The 21,328-nt window shown below is 27.6% G+C and overlaps 1 protein-coding gene across 2 annotated transcripts in view; it reads right to left on the bottom strand.

Annotated features, from left to right (window-relative positions):
- The window catches only part of LOC129965645 (plexin domain-containing protein 2-like), a 66,848-nt gene extending 46,364 nt beyond the window's left edge, over nucleotides 1–20,484 (bottom strand). For both annotated transcript variants that reach the window (XM_056079727.1, XM_056079726.1), the window contains exon 1: nucleotides 20,328–20,484. In XM_056079727.1, the coding sequence (XP_055935702.1) occupies nucleotides 20,328–20,418 (91 nt within the window). In that variant the 5' untranslated portion in view covers nucleotides 20,419–20,484. The remainder of the gene's footprint in view (nucleotides 1–20,327) is intronic.
- Nucleotides 20,485–21,328: the final 844 nt, after the last annotated feature.

Here is a 21,328-nt window from a genome sequence, read left to right as displayed (position 1 = left end):
GGGCTAAATTAATTTTGTTCATTAGACATTTTGCATTTATTATTCATAGCACAGTAAGTGTGCTACGGATAATAGTAGTGTGCAACTACATTTGCACTTGCCAAGTTATTATGATGTCATATAAATTGATTCATAGAAAATGCTGAAAAAAAAAAAAAAATAGATTTTTTATTTATAATAAAAAATGTCATAGCTGAAGAATTTATACCTTAATTTCAATTTTCCATAGTAAATTTGATTAAAAAAATAAAAATAAATAAATAAAATTGAAAATTACAAACTTTCCAAAATCTTATATCCTTATTAAAACATTAAAATCACTTCACATTGCAATTTTCTGCCGGTAAAAAACACAGAATTTTCATTAACGCTTACTTTTCCAAATGATGAAATATTAATTTTATCTCTTATTGAAATATTCATTTCATTATTTGCTGAAATATTAATTTCATCGTCGTCGGAAATACACCATCACCTGAAAATTTTGCAGTGAATATAGTTTTCTGTATTTCTAGTGAAAACTGCACTAACGGCATTTGAATGGACTGATGTCTCTACAATCATACTATTGAAGTTGATACTCTTGAACACCTCGGTCACGAAAAGAATGCAAAGCGGCTTTGAAAAAGTTGTGGCATTCTGTTTCCTACTGGCAATACGGCCTTAATTGGAATATTTATCACCTGTTACAATAAAGCATGTACGTCGGAAAAGTGAAATCAGAATAATACGGGCTCTTTTAACAAAGGCAACACAACAGGTGGCAAACATAGGAGAAGCGAAAAGAGACAATAATAAAAAAAAAAGTTGTAGCATTGTGACCGGAAAGGGTACAACTACAATTTTCACTAAATTTAGCTCGGTATCACTCGGTATTACTGGAATAGAAAATAATTTTTCCTTTTTTAAAAACAGAATGGATTAAGAGACACACAGTCATATTATTTAAAATAGAAGTTTTGTTTAATTTAAATATTTAAAATATATTACATTTTGCTCAGTTTAGAGAAAATTATGATTCAATACACTCTTATTTCGTTAAATTTAAATTTACAGCATTTAAAAAGAAACTAGTGTTACATCTATAATGTACTAATAATACAGTATTTCTACAGGCATTATAAAAAGATCCATGAAATAAAACAAGCTTCATAAAAAGCTTCTCATTTATTAATATCACAAATTATTGCTGCTTCAAATGAAATTGCATTCACTATAAAAATTACTTTTAAATATATTAGAATCATATTCGGAACATTTAAACTGAATAAGTACTTAATAATACTTCCTATAGTGTTCACCTGATACTACGTGATTTTTAGCAGCTGACCTTCACTCTCAAACAGACGAGTCCATTTCGTGAGAGGAAGAAGAGTATAAAAAGGAGAATAGGCGAGAAGAAATAAAAGATTTTAATGAATACAATTACGTTGAACTCGGTGCAATTTTTTTTTTTTTTTCCTTACTTCTCAACATTGATAAATTTTTAAATGATTATCACGAAGGAGCGAAACATAACTCTTTCTGATCTATGCTTGAGGTTCATGTGCGCCTTCTAACTTATAAAAAAAAGAACACACTATTCTTACGTTATACCCAGTCGGGTTCATATTAATTTCTGTGACCTTGAATTTCGTCTGCTTACAAATGGAAGAATTTACAAAAGAAGGTGATAATGAGAGTTTCCACTCTCTTTTATAGAATCGCCACACACAGTTTTAAAACAGTAGTCATAAAACTAGAGACGTAAGTAAATATAACTTTACCGAAATCATGCTAAATATTGAATACGTGTGTTTAAATTTTAGATAAACACGTCCTTTACACTTAAAAAAATGAAAATGAAAATTATTTAATTATAACTGCAATGATGTTTCTCGTAGCCTTTTCCGTACTGTCAACTTTGGTCACCTTTCATTATGGTTAAGGGGGTTTACACTCAGCCAGTAGGCAATGCAAGCGTAGAAAGGCTGAAAAATGCAATTCGTTCCATGGCAAGTACGAGACAACATGCCGCTGTATTTGAACTTTTTTTCCCCTACTGCGCAGGCGTTTGTACAATTTGGCGTTTTTTACGAGTGAAAAAAATTCATTACTTATCTTAGACTAATACCGATATTTTTTGCTCTTTGTTTTTTCTGAAGCGAGGTTGTGGTGCTTTTTTGTTATTTTATTTGCCATTTTTTTTTCTATAGTTTCGCAAATTGAAGTATGTTGAACGTTATATATATATAGCCATGTTTCTTTGTGTAAATATCCGTCATTTTAACACGACACGCAGTGAAAAAGAAAAATTCAAGGACGCTAAAATGGCAATTAATTGCCAAGCATAGAATCCCTGAATCTATCTTATGAAATTGTGGCAATGTTAAATCCGTCCGTACTGCGCATGCGTTGTCTTACTGGCCGTCTTATAACTGCCCAAGTGTAAATCCTCCTTTACTCTAAACAACTTTGAGTTAACAAAACAAAATTCGGAAACTGTCATTAATAATTGTTTTTTTTATAGCATTGGAATATTTACTACATGTTTACACTTTTACACATATGATAGGAAATATATTGGATAGGATTTTACAACGTTGAAGACATTCAAATAACAGAAAGGAATATAATAAAACATCTTAAACGTTTTATAATGGTGGTTCAATGAACGCTGATAAATGTTTGAAAACAACAGACGTAAACGAATGTCCATCTGAAGATAAATATCAATGGCGGAGGGGATGGGAGAAAGAAAATTATTTTTTCAATTCAAAAATAATTTTCTCAGTACCGTTTTTCTCCAGTAAACAGGCAAGTTAAACCGTTTAAGAAAACAAAGCGAAAGTTTTTTATAATAAAAATATATCTCTTACTACGTCATAGTATATATATTAACATTCTATTCATAGACAGCTTTTTAAGACAGGAAAAAGGCGCGACTATTGATATTATATATCAGCTATATTTATTAGTAGGAAAACTTTTCTACGAAAGTTTCCCAAAATATCCACTTTTTATTCGCCACATATAGAATTCAAAAGAAGTGTGTGTGGGGGGGGGGGAACCCACAGCGGATGTGTAAATGTTTTAATCACATGCAAATATAATTGAAAGTAACAGCAACCTATCAAATTAAAATGTTATTTTACAACTACTACCATTTTAATCAGAATATCATTACAATGACGTAACGAAAGTAAACTGTGTCCGAACATAATACGATACAGCCGTTGTAATCGGTTTAACAAGGGGAAATGATGCCCTCGCATGATAATTTCCCGCCTTTTTATAATGTTTAACTTAAACAAAATGGCAAGAACGTATTAATGTTTTGTCTCCGTCAAAGTCCTACGTTTGTTCCTGAGATTGAGAAGGAGCATGTATACCTTCTCTGCTTCCTGGTCTCTACATGATTATCTTGTCTGAATACCCCATTACTTAATATGCACTTTGTCAGCTATTAAAGTTAAATTTGAGAATTGATTGTTTTTAATGAATCATCCGTTTCTATTTTTCAAAAATAAACTCTCACTGGTAAAAAAAAAGATATAATTCTCACATTTATTCTTAACTAGAAGCCTTTGGCGACTAGCAGGCTCGCCAATCTTAATGCTCGTTAAAATTTTAATAATGTAACTCCTATTTTAATAGCTTCTTCATCAAAATATTTTAAAGCTTCAAATTTTGATAATCATATTATTCATTCATAATATTATAAAGGCCTTCAGCCATAACGTTATATGCATATCTCTAATTTTCTGTTAGCTCCCGCTCTACGTATTTATGCTTTAAATTAAAGTGGAAATGGTTAAATTGCAAATAATATAAGAACATTTTTATTGAAATGAAGTATTTTTTTTTTTTTTTTTTAAATATGAGTACTGAAAACAGAGTCGCTGAGTATTTAAACCTTATGGGCACTAAGGAATATCTTTTTTAATTTATGTAATATCTCAAGAAGTTTTCTACAAAATTTTCTCAGATTCATCATGAATAGATCAATTATTTAATAATGTTTAGTTTTAAATGCATCAAACTCTAAGAAAATAAACATAATCGCTTGAAACAATCGGTCGGAAATATGTGAAGCCTTCAAAACCACGTCCGTATCCGTTGAATATAGAGTTGCCAATAATCAGAACACAATGCGCATGTGCGTATTTTCAAAGCCAATTATAGTAACGCAAATGCATGAATTTTCTACGCCAGTTGGGGTAACGCTACGCAGATTAGAAAGTTTTAATTTCCTTCATTCTGTCTTATTTTAATTCAAAAGTACTTCAGAATGAATCTGAAAGATCGATTCATTAACAATGTTTAATTTTAAATGCATCAAACACTAAGAAAATAAACAGAATCGTTTGAAATAATCGGCCGAAAATATGTTAAGCCTATCCTTGTTAGCGTGGGGAAAAAAAGAAAAAAAAAAACTTAAGCTTTTCTCATTTGACAGTGGGAAAATAAAAAGTTTTGGCGAGAAAGGTAATTTTTAATTAATAATTAAAATTCTAATTAAAAATTCAAAAAAAGGGACTCCAAATGCACATTCCCGACCTCCAAGGTACGCATGTGCCAAATTGTGGTAGCTGTAGGTCGAATGATCTAGCCTGTAGAGCGCCAAAACACATACACATTGAGATTTATATAAGTATAGATTAGTTTAAATCTTAATTAGTTTTATATAGAAATTGTTGTTTTAATAATTTGCCTTGTTAAAAAAATATAAGAAGTGTATGATGTCAACAATCTCTACCATTCTAAAATTTATTCGCATTTCGTTTTTCTCGGCTCTTCCTTTCAAAAATATGTTTTCAAAAATATCTTTCACGTCAAAAGACTATGATTTTTTAAAAGCAATTTTTTATAAGATAAGAATGTTTCCTTAATTTTTTAACGCATTTGTTAATTTGTTACATTAACTGGTTATAATGATATATTTTATAGCTTTGTCAACTTCAACTACCTTTAATCATGATTATTGTAAAATACACATTTAGGGAAGGATAAGCACGCGCTCGTTTATTCATATTATTATGTATCGTATTTCATTAGTGAAAACAAATATTTAAAACGCTTTTTATTACCATACTTCAAGTACTAAATCCAGTCCTCTGTAAAAGAGGATTGGATTTTATTTTTCTCATTTACCGAATAAAAAAAAATATGATATACATTTCAATCACACTATTTAATAGCTAACGATGTTGGAAATGTTTACACTTTTATACTCCATTTCGAAATACGAAACGAATCCCATCAGTCTAAAAAAAAAGGACTGGATTTTACTTTTTTTATTTACCAAATAAAAAAAAAAATCTGGTATACATTTCAATCACACTATTTAACAACTAACGATGTTGGAAATGTTTACACTTTTATACTCCATTTCGAAATGCGAAACGAATCCCATCAGTCTAAAAAAGAATTCAATACGAATACAATTAATACGAAAAGAGTACATGAACAATTTAAAAACTCCAAATAATACAAAAAAGAAGGGGGGGGGGGAAGGACAACCTACAGAATATATGCTGGGAAATTCAGCAAGTTTTATTTAAATCACATAACCTTACATTTAACAACATAAAAATTGTTTTGAATATGAATATTCAATCAGTAAAAGGGAAAATGACACTCGAAAACTGAAATCCGAACTCCTTAATTGCGTATTACTGGCCACTTCAATGAAAAATTTAAGTTGAAAAACACATCAAGAATATTTTTCGAAAAAAGAATATTAATATATTTACATGAAAAAAAAAAAAAAGGAGGAAACGAATATGCTGAGATTCAAAAAATTCTTGTAGTTGACAATGCTCTCCAGATTAATAAATACAAAAGCGCGACCATCTCTAAGAAAACATTTCTCCTTCCTAAAGAAATCCCTACTACACCAAAAAAGAATTCAAGGTGGACGTAATGAAGCTAATGTACGTGACATTAGTCTCATGTCAAAGGTGATTGTGCACACCATTTAAAGCATGATGTTTTCTGTTGTGTTGTGATGTCAAAACCTTTTTACTTACTGCCAAACGAATCCCAAGCTGAAAGACGTGTGTCACGTGTGCTTGCAATGACTCCATCGGAGCGTCAAAGAACTACATTAATTGCCGTATTCAATTTTTAACATTCCTCTTAAATAATAATTCATTATATTTATTTATTTTTATTCTCAAATCTTGATTATTTAAGGCATTTATTACATCTAGTCGAATCGTTACTTATGGTTTTTTTACAAATTCATAAAAATAATTTCGATTTAATATTTCAAAAATACTGCGGTAACAAATTGACATAGTAAATTGTATTTTAAGATTAATTCAAATTGGTATATCAACCTAGCAAACAAAAATACTTTAGTAAATCTATAATCTAATATGTAATAGATCTTAATACAGTATTTAATGAATAAAGAAAAATGTTATTTATTTATTACAATGAAACATATGAAAAAATGAGCTCCCCTTTTGTAGAATGGTATCTTTTTTTCTCTCCTGGAAATTTACTAATTATGGCGGGCCGTATTAGAATTTAAGTTCTACAGGAAATAGTAACATGAATGAAGGAAAAAAAAAAAATTAATCCAATGTGTTTATTCGAAAGTTCTATTTGTATTCACGTAGTTCGACCCGTTGGAACACATTTTTTACATGATAAGGTACGTAAGTTTTAACAATGACTAAGATAATAAACACAATGACAAGATTCTTGTTTTGCAACAGTTCTTTTCTAGACAACAGCTGGCAGACACATTTAGGACAGACAAAATACAGGATCTAATAGCTGTAACCTCGATCTATAACAACGCATTCACTACCATTTTTTTTCATTTATCGGCTGATATTTGATATCTTTCAAATATTATTTCTTACATTGTCACATTTATTATTTTAGAGTATCCAGATGACCCACATTATAATCATTGATTGTCATTGTTACTACATTTAATATTAGAATATTTCTTTTCTAATTATTTGTATTGTAAATTGCAATCAAGTTTGTATCGTCTCCTATTTCAATTAAAAATTTCAGATCATTTTAATAAATAAATAATCCAAACGCAATAAATCATATGAATGTAACTTATACTGAACTTTCCAATCTTGCTTTAAATAATAAACAGAATCTTTACCCGATTTCATTCCACAGTTCAGAACAACACTTCATATTTTAATTGGAATTTATGTTAACTTTGTTTTTGAAATAATAATAGTTCATAGATATTTTTGTTCACAGATTTAAAAATATTCACGAATTTTTCAAATAATATCAAGAGATTAATAGTAAAAATATATCTAAGTAATTGGAGATTTTTAATAAAATGCGTCAGATGATGATAATTTCTTTTAATTACTTTCGATATTGAATAATTTAGCTAACAGAGAATAGTTAATACCACTGGTATCAATCACTAATTGGGATTCGAACTCGTACTATAAAAACAATCAGAATATGCTAAAAAAATGAATATTTGAAACAAATTATCAATGTTTTGCAGTGGCAATAAAGATAAAGGATTATTTAAGATTTTAAAATTGCTTTATTTTGTTCCAGAAATTCAACTAAAGATATTATTTTCTCGCCTATCATTTATCTCAAAAATAGGATGCAGATAAATAATTGGGAATCAACCATTATTTATAGATTTTGATTTTAATGCTTTTTTAAACAGAATTTCATCCTTTTACATATAGCATTTTGTTCGTGAATAGATAAATAAAATTTTTGATAATTAACTGTGAACAGTGAAGTTAAAGCAACAATTTCAGATAAAATTGGACATGCTCAGTAGGAACTAAGCTGATACTGGGTGTGATCTGCGTTCTTATAAGGATTTTAATAACAAATATCCCCGAAGAATGTGTTTAATTAAATGGTTAAATAAATTTGCATGTCCAGGGATCGAGCAAAGCCGGTTTTACTACTAGACGAACTTAAGTGATCACCTATGAACGTTACAACAACAAAGCAAACGAAATTACCATTTTTTTTTTTAAATGAAACTATTGCTTCTACAATAATAACAAAAACTAAAATGCAAAATGCATTTAATTATAAATGTAGATGCATTATCGATGAATTTTTCAATGTTTAAAAAACAAATTAAAGAATATTACAAATTTTTTTTACAAAATTTAAATAACATTTATTTAATACAAGGCTTTTCAAATTGTCTATGCATATGAACACGTTGATTATGTATTAGTAAGACAACATATAAATTTTTCTTTACGTAAGGGCGCCATGTGTCCTTGCAGCATTCCTAGAGGGTCAAGTGGGTGTAGTTCATAAAGCAAAATGGAACTTATTCCCATTCATTTTACACAACTTCTAATATAATGAGTATTTTTTTTTCTGATATATTAATTAGATAGCTGGATATTTTAAAATACACATTTTTGAGATGGCTCCCATGTAGAAAACTGCATCCAATATTGTTTTTAAAATTTCAATTACTATTAATTTTTAAATTGAAAAAAAAAATATTTTCATAATTTTTGGCCGCTCCCCAAATTGTCACGTTTGAAAACTGTATACAAGAATATACAAAAGAGAAAACTCCTTGAAGGCCAACAAATTTTTCCTGACATATCCTTCAGTCTCAGGCTATACATCTTTATTATCTACTTCCCGTCTAAAGCGTCTTGAAGCCTCCAGGCAATAGACTTAAGGAAAGCTCATGCGTTTGACGCATTCGCTCAATGGAAGTGATCCACTTCCTTGATTCATGCGTAAAATTTATTTTTAAGATTGATTTGCGAGATTAACAGATAATTTAGCAAATAACATCTACAATCTGTGTTGTGAAATAAATGCTCGATCTGATGCAAATGAATAAACATTAACATTTGAAAATTTAAAGAACCCATCTATTGCAGTAACGGTTCCATATTTAAAGAGAAGATTAACTTCGTTTTATTTAATAAACAATTTCGAATATCTTTATGATATTATCACGTTTGTTTTGAAAAATATAGCATTTTTTTCTAACTTATGACTTTTTGCTACGATAAAAGCATTATTAAGGATGAGGAAAATATTTTAAAAGTTAAAAAAAATTCAATTAATAAAAAAGAAGTGTCGTTTTTACATCTTTAGGATCGGTAGCTTGAGCTACTTCGAAATGAGTATTTTTATTAAGTATTGGTTCTTTTCAGTCATAAATTAAAAGTTCGGGAACCTATATTTACATGTAGAGATCAAGATTTAATGAAAAACAAAACATTGATGAATGATTATATTGCGCATTGTTTTTAATGTTCGAAACGAACCAACTGAATAGCTTACTATTCATTTTTACTAAATTAATTAAAATCGTGGATCACAATTTTAAAAACACTGAGAGCGCACCGAAGTTATATGTTACTGTGGAAATCCGATAACTGGCAAATGTGTATATTCTCCGCTGAATGTCAGCATTAATATAGTAATCCCTTATATATACAACAGTTTTGCAATACAGTCAAAAAGAGTCATAGATCTTCAACTGAATGCGGAATATACAAATATAATTCACAGAATTATCAGAGAAAAAAAAGGAATTCTTAAGTGGATTCTACTTAACACCTTTAAAAAGTATGCAGATATACTAATATTTCCATGTATCTAATTTCATGTAAAACTGAATCATGGTTTAATCAAGTACGGTTATAAAGATGTACAGACGACACATTTGATAAGAATGTACATGCATAAAAGTAGTGAAAAAAATGTATTAATTATATGTTTTAAAATAAAAAGTCTTGATTTAAAAAAACATTTTAACTAGATTTAAATAAATTCACCGAATACGGCTGATAGAGTCCGGAGTCTGAAATGGATGAATAAATTCGTGATCTAAGTCAGGAAACACCTTCCGCTGTTGATGTGAAAAGAAAACGCCCCAATATTAGTTCCACCAGGAAAGCTTGAACCAGAACAGAGTTCAACAGGATTTTAAAATATCCGACAGCTGAAAACGGAATGTTTCAACAGGAAGACTTTTTTTTTTAAGTTAAAAAAAAATTATTCCATTCATTTAAATTATTTTCGTGATTAAATTTAACAATAAATTTAAAAAAAAAAACAATTCTGACAGAGAGAAAATGAGAAAAATATTTGATTCAAACTTTAAAAAAATGTAGACCCGTATTTCAGGCGTGAATTTTGCAAGAAAAAAAAAAGCCAGACAATGTAAAAAAGCGCAAATTTTATTTTAATGATAATGCATCTGACCTATATTCATACTTTTCTACCTATATTTAATACTCATTCTGCTCTTTTAATAAGAATTCTAGAAAATTTCTATTTGAATTCTTAAATAAACCAATATGAAAAAGTTTTCAATGCTACAGAAAGGTTTTTTTTTACCCTACTGACCAAACACATTTGAAAACGTATAGTAAATAATTTCGTATCAATTTCTGTGTGATTAAAGCGCAAAACTAACAGGGAGAGACATTATCCAACGCTATTAACCCTAATTACGGAACGATGACAATACAGTCGAATCCACACACTTTTCTAAATTAATAATTTGAAAAAGAAAAGAGATTTTACGCCACGGAGATAACGAACAAAACCAATTAGCAAAAATTGACTTTCTAAGACAAGCCCACGAAATGCCACTCTGATAAATTAAATGTTAAGTGGAAAAAGAGTATGATAGGGAACAGGGAGGAATATGTTATTTAAAAAGTGTTCCCAAAATAATGAATCTGGAATAGATCTTGCTTTTAAAGCTCGGCCTATACCTTTATTTTCAATTATATTTCATTGTATTGTGATATAACAATTTTTAGTAATAATCGGACATGGAGATTCTAACTATCAAAGGTCTTGCTTTAGTTAGATAGAAAGTGAGATAGCATTAAAACATTTAATCGAGATAGCGTTAAAACATTTAATCGGGTTTTATTACTTAACATTTTTATACTTTAATTTAGATATTTAGTCTAATTTAACTTGATTTATATATATATATTCAATCTTATTTCGAAGCACCACGAAGATTCTTTTGGAATGGACATTTACGAAGATAGATAAAAAACAGAAGCAATAAAATTGACTAACTATACAAACCTACGAATTAGCACTCAAATAAATTATACATTAAGTGAAAAAAGAATATGACAAGAGGGGAATCATGTTATTTAATAGATTTTCAATGCAATACTATTTCGAACTTTTCTCGCTTTTCAAGTTCAACTTGAAACTGGAATAGATTCAACTTCATGTCATTGCACTGAGACTTAAAATTTTGTTGAAATTTACGGACTCAATCTATTAGACTCTCGCTTTTTCAGGAGAATAAGTGAAACGACAAAAGGAAAGGTTGAGAAATTGAGTTTTATTATTCAATGTGTTCAGTTTAACTTTACTAAATTTGGTCTCATTTTATAGAATTGCGAAGGTTATATTGAGACGTATCCAGAACCATGGATAAATAAAGAAGACAGCACGTAAATTTCAGATTTCTACCATTCGAAAAGTTTACCTAAGATATCATGTCTTTTGAAAATCGGGTGCTTTTCTAGTCCATTTCTAAAACGTTCCATTGAAATCTTTATGTAAAAAAAATGGAAAGCTATTATTATTCCTTTAAATAAATAATCCAATTTATGGATTATTTATTCAAAGTGAAAATGAATAAAGAATTGAAGAAGTCGTGGAAGTTGGAATGTTTTGATAACTTTTGAACCAAATAAAATGACAGAATGGTGACCTCATAAAAATATCTCCACTCTGTTACTGACATTTTCATTTATGAATCTTTTAGCAGTCACTGAAAGTTTTTGTAAACGCCAGTTATCTCACACCAGAATTTCTTTAAGTGCCAGGCATAATTCAGCCAGGAAGTTGCCTGGATTTTCCACAACAGATAAAACGATACTTCCCCATTTTATTCATTTAACTCGTAATAGAATAAGGCGAGAAAAAAATAATGCTAGCGATGGCTTGCAGGCTTTTATTGGCAATTATCATCCAAACTCCATCCTTTGAATTTGACGAGACTGCCATTCGAGCATGTCAGCTGACATGGATACCCCCCTCCTTCTCCTGTTATAACCTTTCTAAACTGCTGTAAAAAGGAAAAGAATCTAAATCAATTTTATTAAATCTGAATATTAACCGAACTTGTGAAAGTATTAAAAGCAAAATCCCAATAGCCCAATCGGACAGCCCTGTTTATACGTCTTTGTTCTGTGGTAACGGGGCGACTGCCTGTAATTTAAAAAAGAAGTACAACCGGCCAACAACGTTTCACTTAGTTTCAAATGCACTGATCCAGTAAATAAATTACTTAACGTTCAAATAGTTTCCAAAATTTTTAAATGTTGGATTTAAAATTAATTTAACATTTAAAAAAAATCCTTTTGAGCAGAATGAACCCCCGAAATAAAGAGACAGATTGGCCCATAAGGACCGTCACATTTTGAGAGTTAATGAGGCAAACACACATATAAAGAAAACTGCTGAATCAAGTTAATGATATTTTTAAATTAATAAAATGCATTGTATAATCATACGGTTAGACAAGATAAAAGAAAGGAGTAAAAAGAACGGTGACTAAAATGTGCATTGAGAAATTTTGCTATACTGCAATAGATATGTTTTAATTAAGACATTTTAAAGAGAGACAAAAAAAATCTCTCGGCGTAGTAACATTTACTTATTTCAGTTGCAAATGTATTCAGAAAAAGAAAAATCAAAACTTTCGTAAGTTTCTTCATTCTGTCTCTGTTTTAGTTAAAAGCAGAGTAAGTGTCTATGTATTTGTAGAATGTAATGATTACGAGAAAACTGCAATCTTCGTCTTAGGATTTTTCTCCCGAAAAAAGAAAAACACATTAATACTCTCATTTATTCCAGATAATTTTCAGCATGTAGCAGAAATCTGTATTTTAATTCTATATATGATAGCAAATAATTTTCAGTTTAGGAAAGTGATACCGTTCCGTCTCGTCAATAATGTTTATTTTTTTAAAACTAAATTGTAGACTGACCTTTTAAAAAATTGAAAGATTATACATTTTTAGCCATAACGTCTGCACAAATCATGGCATAAAAAACAATTTCATCCCATCTTAAACTTAAAAAAAATAATAATAATTTAACAGAGACATCAGTTTCATTGTCGTACTATTTGTTACTGATTTTTAACCAGTTTCTTTTCTCTTTGTGGAAATATTAAATCTATTTCACTTTTTAATCATATATAGATAATTCGTGTTCTTTTGTTAATGTCAATGTTAAGTTGCTTCCCACAAATATATATTTTACTCTTAATAGTAGAGTAAAAACTAAAGAGTTAATATGCACATGTAATGATTAAACACTCCTTTTAAAACTGTTCATTTTTTTAACTGTTTGCCCTAATTCTTTCTCATATTTTAGTACATTTAAAATTTTTAATGCGTCCAGGTGGCCAGATTTGTCTTTTTAATTTGAATTCATTGAACAAGATTTAATTTTGCATTATATCTTAATTAGTTTTATTGCATTATTATGTACAAATGCCGAAACTAAAATTGCAGTTTATTCCAAAACCGTAGAATAATGATTAATTATTATTAATTAGAATTAAATGTTTTAAAAACTCTAAAGGGATATAAAAACCGCAAACTGTTAGAAATAAAATGTTTTTCTGCTTTTAGAAATAAATAAAAGCAGAAGTTGCATGTACTGCGGATAGTCATACGGTAGATGTGAAAAAGATTTAAAAAATAATATACGTCATAAATTCTTTTTATCCACGTCCTTCAAGTTAAAAATTATTTTACGGTCTCAGCTTGCTTGTCAGTTCTGATCAGCTGCGCGAGTATTAAAAGGACTTCTTATCAATCGAATTCCAAAATTAGGAGTATGCTTCGTTTCGAAGTTATAAAAAATCCAGGCACCAATTTGGCATTCTCTTTCTACCCTTTGGCGTCCACCAATGATCCGCATCGCTTCACGGCCATTTCGAAAATTGTATTATGATGAATTAGTCTTAAATAATTTCTAAAAACATCAGTCTAATTTTTCATCTACTTCATATTTGAAAAAAATAATGAAAAAAAATTGATTTGAATGAAATGACTACTAAACTATTCTTTAAAAATTTCTATAAATTATTTCATGCATACAATGACATTATTTTTTGTGTATATTCATAAGTATAACGAAAAAAAAAAAAAGCAGAAGATTGTTTAAATAAAAATATTGGATTTTGATTTCTAAACAAATCCAAATTTGCAGTAAACACCATGTTTTCCACCACCACCGCCTCTTTTCTTTTTGATTCCCGATTCACAAACGATGGACAATAAATAAGATTTCAAAAATAATTTTTTTCTGACTTAATACGTTTAATAATATACAGATTTTTAGAAATTTTGAAGCCGAATTTCTCTTTGTACATTTCCTATACGTATATAGATAGAGGTAAAATTTCCATGGGAATACTTACATTTTAGAAGCTCATGCAAAAAAGCAATTGCTATAATGAAGTTACTTTTATGCAATTGTTGGAGAAAATAAGCAGTTAATATAATTCCTTATTCAAGAATGTAAAACTTTGCTAACTAAGCAAATTTATGTGTTAAAAATCGGAAAAACAATGTAAGAATTAAAAGCAGCATGCGATATAAATAAATATTCATTTATGAGACGGAAGAATGCAATACGGAAATAAACAGATATACATATGCAAGAATTTTTTATTAAAATGAAAAATATTCTAAACTTCTGCGAAAAGTTAGCAGTATTGGGTAAAATTCAAAAATTATATATAAAAATAAAACAAACTTAGAAGAAATAAAATAATTAATTGTTAAAAAAAATATTTTTTTAAAAGAAGGAATAAAAAAAAAGGTTAACAAAGCATTTTCAATGCATGCAAAGGTTAAATGCAAACAATGCATTTTCCTACTTTTAACTTTCTCTACTTTTAAAAACGGAACAATCAGGAAACTAATTCATAATCGAACATTTTTTTCAATCACATATCTGTTAAAAAAAAAAAAAAATCGGGAGTATTTAGTCTGAAAGGGAAGTGCCGTCATTTCAGTCAACTTCTTCAAGATGTTTGAATATTAATGTTAATTTCTCATGACACATTAACTTTCTCACATAATTCAAAGAATTAAAATGTTCATGATCTATTAAGTATCTCCACAGATGTTTCTAATGAAATAAATACGATTAAGTCAAAGCAATTCATTTCGAGATTTATGCGTTGTACGAACAAAGACCAGACGATTAAATTTTATCTGCAGGAATAAAGTATCGTCGTCTGACAACTAATTAGGTGCAGCACGTACCAATGATGTATTTTTTAATCTAATTCATCTAGTCAATCAACTCATCCTTGAATCTCTTTAAGTGGTCGTTTTATGCATGGAGTGAGAAGAAAAAGGTCAAGAGAAACATCGTCAAAAACTTTCTATGATCTTTCGTAACTGACAGAACATATAGAAATATTAAAAAGGAAATTAAAATGGAGTTAGAAAAAGCAGGATTTTTAGAATACAAAGTGTTCCCAAATCTGGGGGGAGGGGGAAATTTCAACAGTTTAAGGTCAAAATATTTACAGTCCAATCATGCTAATAAAGTCAGCACTTTCTTCCCTCCCTCAAACCTGTAAGAGTATTTTCCCACCATTTTCATATACTTACACAATATGACATGTTTTATGTTAAGCTTCAGAGTATAATCAGATGAATCGTATATAGATTTCAGACCTTCCCAATAGACAAATACATGCTTTCTCTATAAATTTGCAATTAAGATCAGATTTCATTTATCAATAATTTACTACAAACAAATATATTATACTATAATCAGAAACAGATCTAAAAATTTAGTGTATAGAAAATAAAATCAAGATCTATGATGGTCACAGTCACAAGAAAATTGTAACTATCCAGATCAACTAACATGTAATTTCACAACACCTACACAGTGCTTTAATTTGTTATAATCTTTTTTTCCATCCCACAAAATCCACAATAGATTTAAATATTAAAACAGTTCACTTCATATAACTTCTAATATATGATCACCTCCAATATTATTCTAATTGACTTGGAAATTGCTATTATTGCAATTATTACAAAAGAAATTTTTTAAAAAAAATTAGATTTTCTTTTTAAAAAATTACATTGGTTTCGCTAGAGAGACAACTTTTTGAATTTTCTAATGGTGTAAAAATAAATTTTGTGTAATAATATTTCTTAAAGTTAGTACCAAAAATAATAGTATTACTTAATTTTTATTAACTAAAATTCTAATGAAAATTTTGCTCCACGATGCACAATTCTAGTTTCTAAAATGTATCTGTGCCACATTTGGTAATTCTAAAGTTCAGTAATCTATCTCTAAAACAATAAGTGACATTCAGACATTCTGCTTTATTATTCATTAAGATTTTAATTGTAATTAATTAATTTCTAAATTTTGACATTATATAATAAGCTATTCATAAAAATTAGTCACGATGAATTTTTTTGGTAACTGATAAATATGAAATAAAAAAAATAAATCTACAATGAAGACTGTTGACAGATCTCAGCCTTTCAAAACAGCCTACCTTTAAAGCAACATCGCCCTTTTTCCTAAAATGCCTAAAATTCATGCCACATAGGAACAATTACAACTGCAAAATTGAATCCACGATCAGTAAAAATTGAAAAGGGAAAATGAACAAAATTATTTGGAAACAAAAAATAAAAGTTACAACAAAATTTTTTTCTTTGGATTTTTTTTTTTTAAATCTCCAAAAATGAAAATATCAATGGATGTCAAATAAAAATTAATATTACTAATTTTTAAACAATAAAAAAATCAAAATATTTTCTCTTCACAAAAGAGATAGAGAGGAATTTTGGAAATCGCATCTTTAAATAGATTTAATAACGCTACAAAATGAAAACTTTATTCACTCAACTTCAAGCATCAACATATCTTCTTTTCTTTTAATATATATTAAAGAACAAGGTTTGATTATGTTAGTTATAAATAAAATTATGAACTTGAAAAGATAATAAATAAAATATATCTGCTTTGAATAAATTCTGCATATCTAAAAACAGGTCTGAAAGATTTTTAACCAAACATTACCAATAAAGCATAATGTTGAATGTAAAGTATAATCTAGTATAAACATCAAATAACAGAAAAAAAAATCAAATAAAATAACAATCAACTGTCAATAGCTTCACTAAAGAAGGTTATTTGTAGAAATAAATATTATGACAGCTGAATCAAATAAAAGTTGTTGAATTGAAATTTTCCAGCATCTTCTCTTCCACACATTTTTGTAATTCATATATGCATTCTTTAGTGTTTTTGTCCTTTTACAATTGCATGGAAATCGTAGTTTCTTTCTGCAGATCTTTTAAGATGCAAATGAAAATTGTAATAATAAAGGAGTAACATGTTTGAAATATATATATATATATATTCCTTCCTCTTATGTTTTACTTCATTTTATTCTTTAAACTTCTTTTCCTGTTATCCAAATTCAAATGCATTAAAAAAAAAATTGGAAGATAATGATATCAATTCAACTTAAGATCTAATGTTATTTTATTAGAATTTTCTGGTTATTTCTAAAAATAAAATGCTTTTTTATAATTTATAATAATGAAAAAAAAACAATAGAAATTTTCATTAATATTAGTTGTTTTGTCACAGCAAGAATGATAGAAATTTATTCAATAGGAATATATATGATTTTTTCTAAAACCTCAGTTATTAGTTTCAGAATCAAAGCAGAAATAATTTTAAAAGTCTTATCATTTATAAAATAACAATTTTTTTATAAAGTAATAAAATTAAATCAATTTATGCTCATAAGACAGGAAAAGCATTATAACAGGAGTTAAATGACATGCATTATTGCATTCATTGCCAGATTATGATATAGTATGAAAGTTCTAAAAACCAAAAAATGTAGAATTGGGAAAATAAAAGAGAGAGAGAGAGAGAGGAACTAATTAAATGGTCTAATTTATATAATTATCTACTCAGTAAGAGTAATATTCAATTGAAATCATATTTTCTTCATCAAAATTACAAGTAAAATAAGTATAGAAATTTGAACATAAAAAGTTAAACTTTATAGTTATTACATTAAATTTATTTCTTCATTTTATTTATTCAAATTCCCACTTCTCTCTTGCAATTTTGAATATGTTTTAAGTAATTAAACAACAAATGGTCATATATAATTTGATATGAGATTTTGCATAATCAACATTTCAAATTATGAACTATTAACAGAAAAAATGAAATTTTTTAACTTTTTTTTTATAAATACTAAATATCAAAAAGAATATTCCATATAGAACTTTTATTAAAAAAAGAGCATTGTTATCAACTTTTGTTTAATTAAATCAAAATGCTACAAATAATACACGAGTTCAAAGACAAAAACTTAATTTTAATTTTTTAAACCGTAAATTATGTTTCATATTTAAATTACTTGTAAATAAAGATCTTCTAAAATTCCAATAGCTAAGCAAAAAAAAAATTTTTTTTTTTTTTTTTTTCCTATAACTCATCCATTAAAATTTGGCATTTAAAAAAATAAATCCAAAACATTTTCATTTCAACTATATTATAAACAGGTCTTCTTCGGTTTAAAGTCCACTACTTACGCAGGGAAGGGGGGGGGGGACTTTGATTTGAAAAGTTAAGTTGCTTTTAAAAAAATTGCTAACTATTAAAAAAAAAAACTGAAGAAAAAATTATAAATATATAGAGACATACTTAACTTCAAAATTTGATATATGAAAAATAAATATCAAATCATTAAATTGTAATATTGTTACTTTTGATTTCATATGTACATGCATGTTCTCTAAGGATAAGAATTTTCTTAGTTAATTTTAATTTAAATTAACAGTTTTCTAGAAATGTAATAATTTAAAATAGAAAAAAAAATTATAAATTATACAATACAATATTTATGCATCATCTACATATTAATTAATCAAAGAGAGTACATTTTGTTTATATTTAAGGTACCAATCAGAAAATTAAATTCAATTTTAATTCTTCGTCTAACACAATGCAATTTAATTTTCAAAGCATATTAAATATAAATGCATTCCAATTCTCTACAAAAAAAATAATAACTTCACATCTAAAAGCTCAGAAAAGCAGCAATTTAAAACTAAATGTATAATTAATGAAAAATAATTTGATATAATCATAAAATTATTATTCCTAAGAAAAGCACTTATATATTTGAATTTTTGTAAAATAAAACAAAATAATATAGTGAAATGTACCATTAAATACCAATTAAATTTATGTTCATAATCAAATTATTTATTTATATTTTAAGAATCATAAAATTTATATTATCATTATTACATAAATAATCATTTACTATTCCCAGTAATAATTCATTTAATGGTTTATTTGCTTATTAACTTGCTTTAAACATTAAAAAAAAGTGCATATTCATGAAAATGATTTTTATAAAATATCAAATAAGGTTATTATAGTTGAAGACTCGCTGAAATACTAAAAAATCATAATTAATAGTTAACTGTTCAACAACTTTAAATTTAAAAAAAAAAATGCTTCAAACTACAATACAGTAAACTGTCACAAAAATACTTTTTCACTGATTAAAAATATTTCGGATTTTTCTTCAAACAAATTTTATAACTTCCAACTTTAATACTTTTATATCATCTGAATATTAATTATAATGAAAAGGGCACTCAAATTTATACTACATGTTTTACAGTTCACAGCACTTGTGAATGAATTGAAAGAGAAACTACTTTATAATAACATTGCACTATTAATTGTTTCCAGATTCTATGCATAACTATCAGAGATATCTGCAAAAAATGTTTAAGAGGGTAACAAACATTTCAATTAAGAAAAAAAATAAATCATATTATCACCTAAAGTTCATTTAAGAGTTAAATAGTTTTATTATTTTAATTCATGTTAGGACTTTTGAAAATGCAATATGTAAAAGCAAAAAAACTTGAAGAATAAAACAGAAATTACAGGAACTGTATACTAATTTTATGAAATAAATGCATTCTAAATCAGTCAATCATGTAAATAAGCAAATCAGCTTCACTGTTGTTGTGGACAACAATAACAAATCAATAGTAAGGATTCAATAACAGAGTAAAACTGGATTAAATTTGAAACCGGTTGAATTTCTTCAATATTTTATAAATTTGCTATTTATATTTAAATAATTTCAAAATAACATTAAACAAAAGAATAATTCCTAAATATAAATGGAAGAAAAATATTAGAAATGGCATTTACGATTCTTCTATTCATTAAAATAGAAATAAATGACTGGAATAGCAATATAAATTAATTATTATAAAACTTACCCAGAGAATCAAATGCTAATACAGAATTAAATAATATTTGTGTACAATAAACAACAGAAAGAATCCCATAAAGTTTTGCCGTGGCCGCCATGTTCACACTGTCTGAGTCAAGTTTGCGTTGCCGAAGAAAAAGAAACAAACCGCAACTAACCTTCCTTACTTTTCACTTCTAATAAGAAAAAAACAAAATAAAAATAATTCGACGCTGTTTCGTAACAGACAATGACGTCAACGATTGTTTTCGAGGTTTTCAACCAATGGAATTTGTTTATTTCTTCATAGATCTGTCTGTGGCGAAAATTGGAACTAAAATAAGAGCAAGTAGGAGAGTTAAAATGCTTAAAATTTTTGAGAAATTTGTTTATCAATTTGCACAATACACATATGAGAAATTATCTACAATTTTGAAATGTTTGTATTACTTTTTTAAAAGTGGTATTCTTATTTCTTCTTATTGTAATTGCTGCATACTAGAGCTCTGCACTGTTTGAAATTTGCTTCACCTTAAAAAAAGCTCCAAAACTCTAAGTCGTTATCACATGTACACGAAATTAATCTTAAAAGATTTGGTAAATATATAAAAATTGGGAAAACAAAGCACATAATATTCTATAGAGATTCTTAGTGAATTTTCAGTTGAATAAAATATTGAACTACATCATCATGTGTAATCTGAAAGAGAAAGTAAAACCGAATGAAGAATTCAAGTTTTGTTAAACAGATGTTCTGATTTTTTTTAACGAACGACATACATTGTGATTGATAGTTGAAATTGACTCATACATATATAAAATATTCGATCGTAGCAACAGTGGAAAAAGAAATCATGAAATATTAGGGTGATTCATAGACTTTATTAGAAGTTAAGAGTTATTTAGGCATCTCCTATGGAGCAATCATCGCTTGGGTTAAGGTATATTTTGTACATGTGTACTCTTTTGTATGTGCTTCCGATTTTTAAAAAGAAAAATCAAGATTATTTTGATTTTTAAGGGGAAAAC

The sequence above is a fragment of the Argiope bruennichi genome, chromosome 4, assembly GCF_947563725.1.
Source record: "Argiope bruennichi chromosome 4, qqArgBrue1.1, whole genome shotgun sequence".
NCBI classification, from domain to species: domain Eukaryota; kingdom Metazoa; phylum Arthropoda; class Arachnida; order Araneae; family Araneidae; genus Argiope; species Argiope bruennichi.
This window is presented reverse-complemented; position numbering and strand designations above follow the sequence as displayed.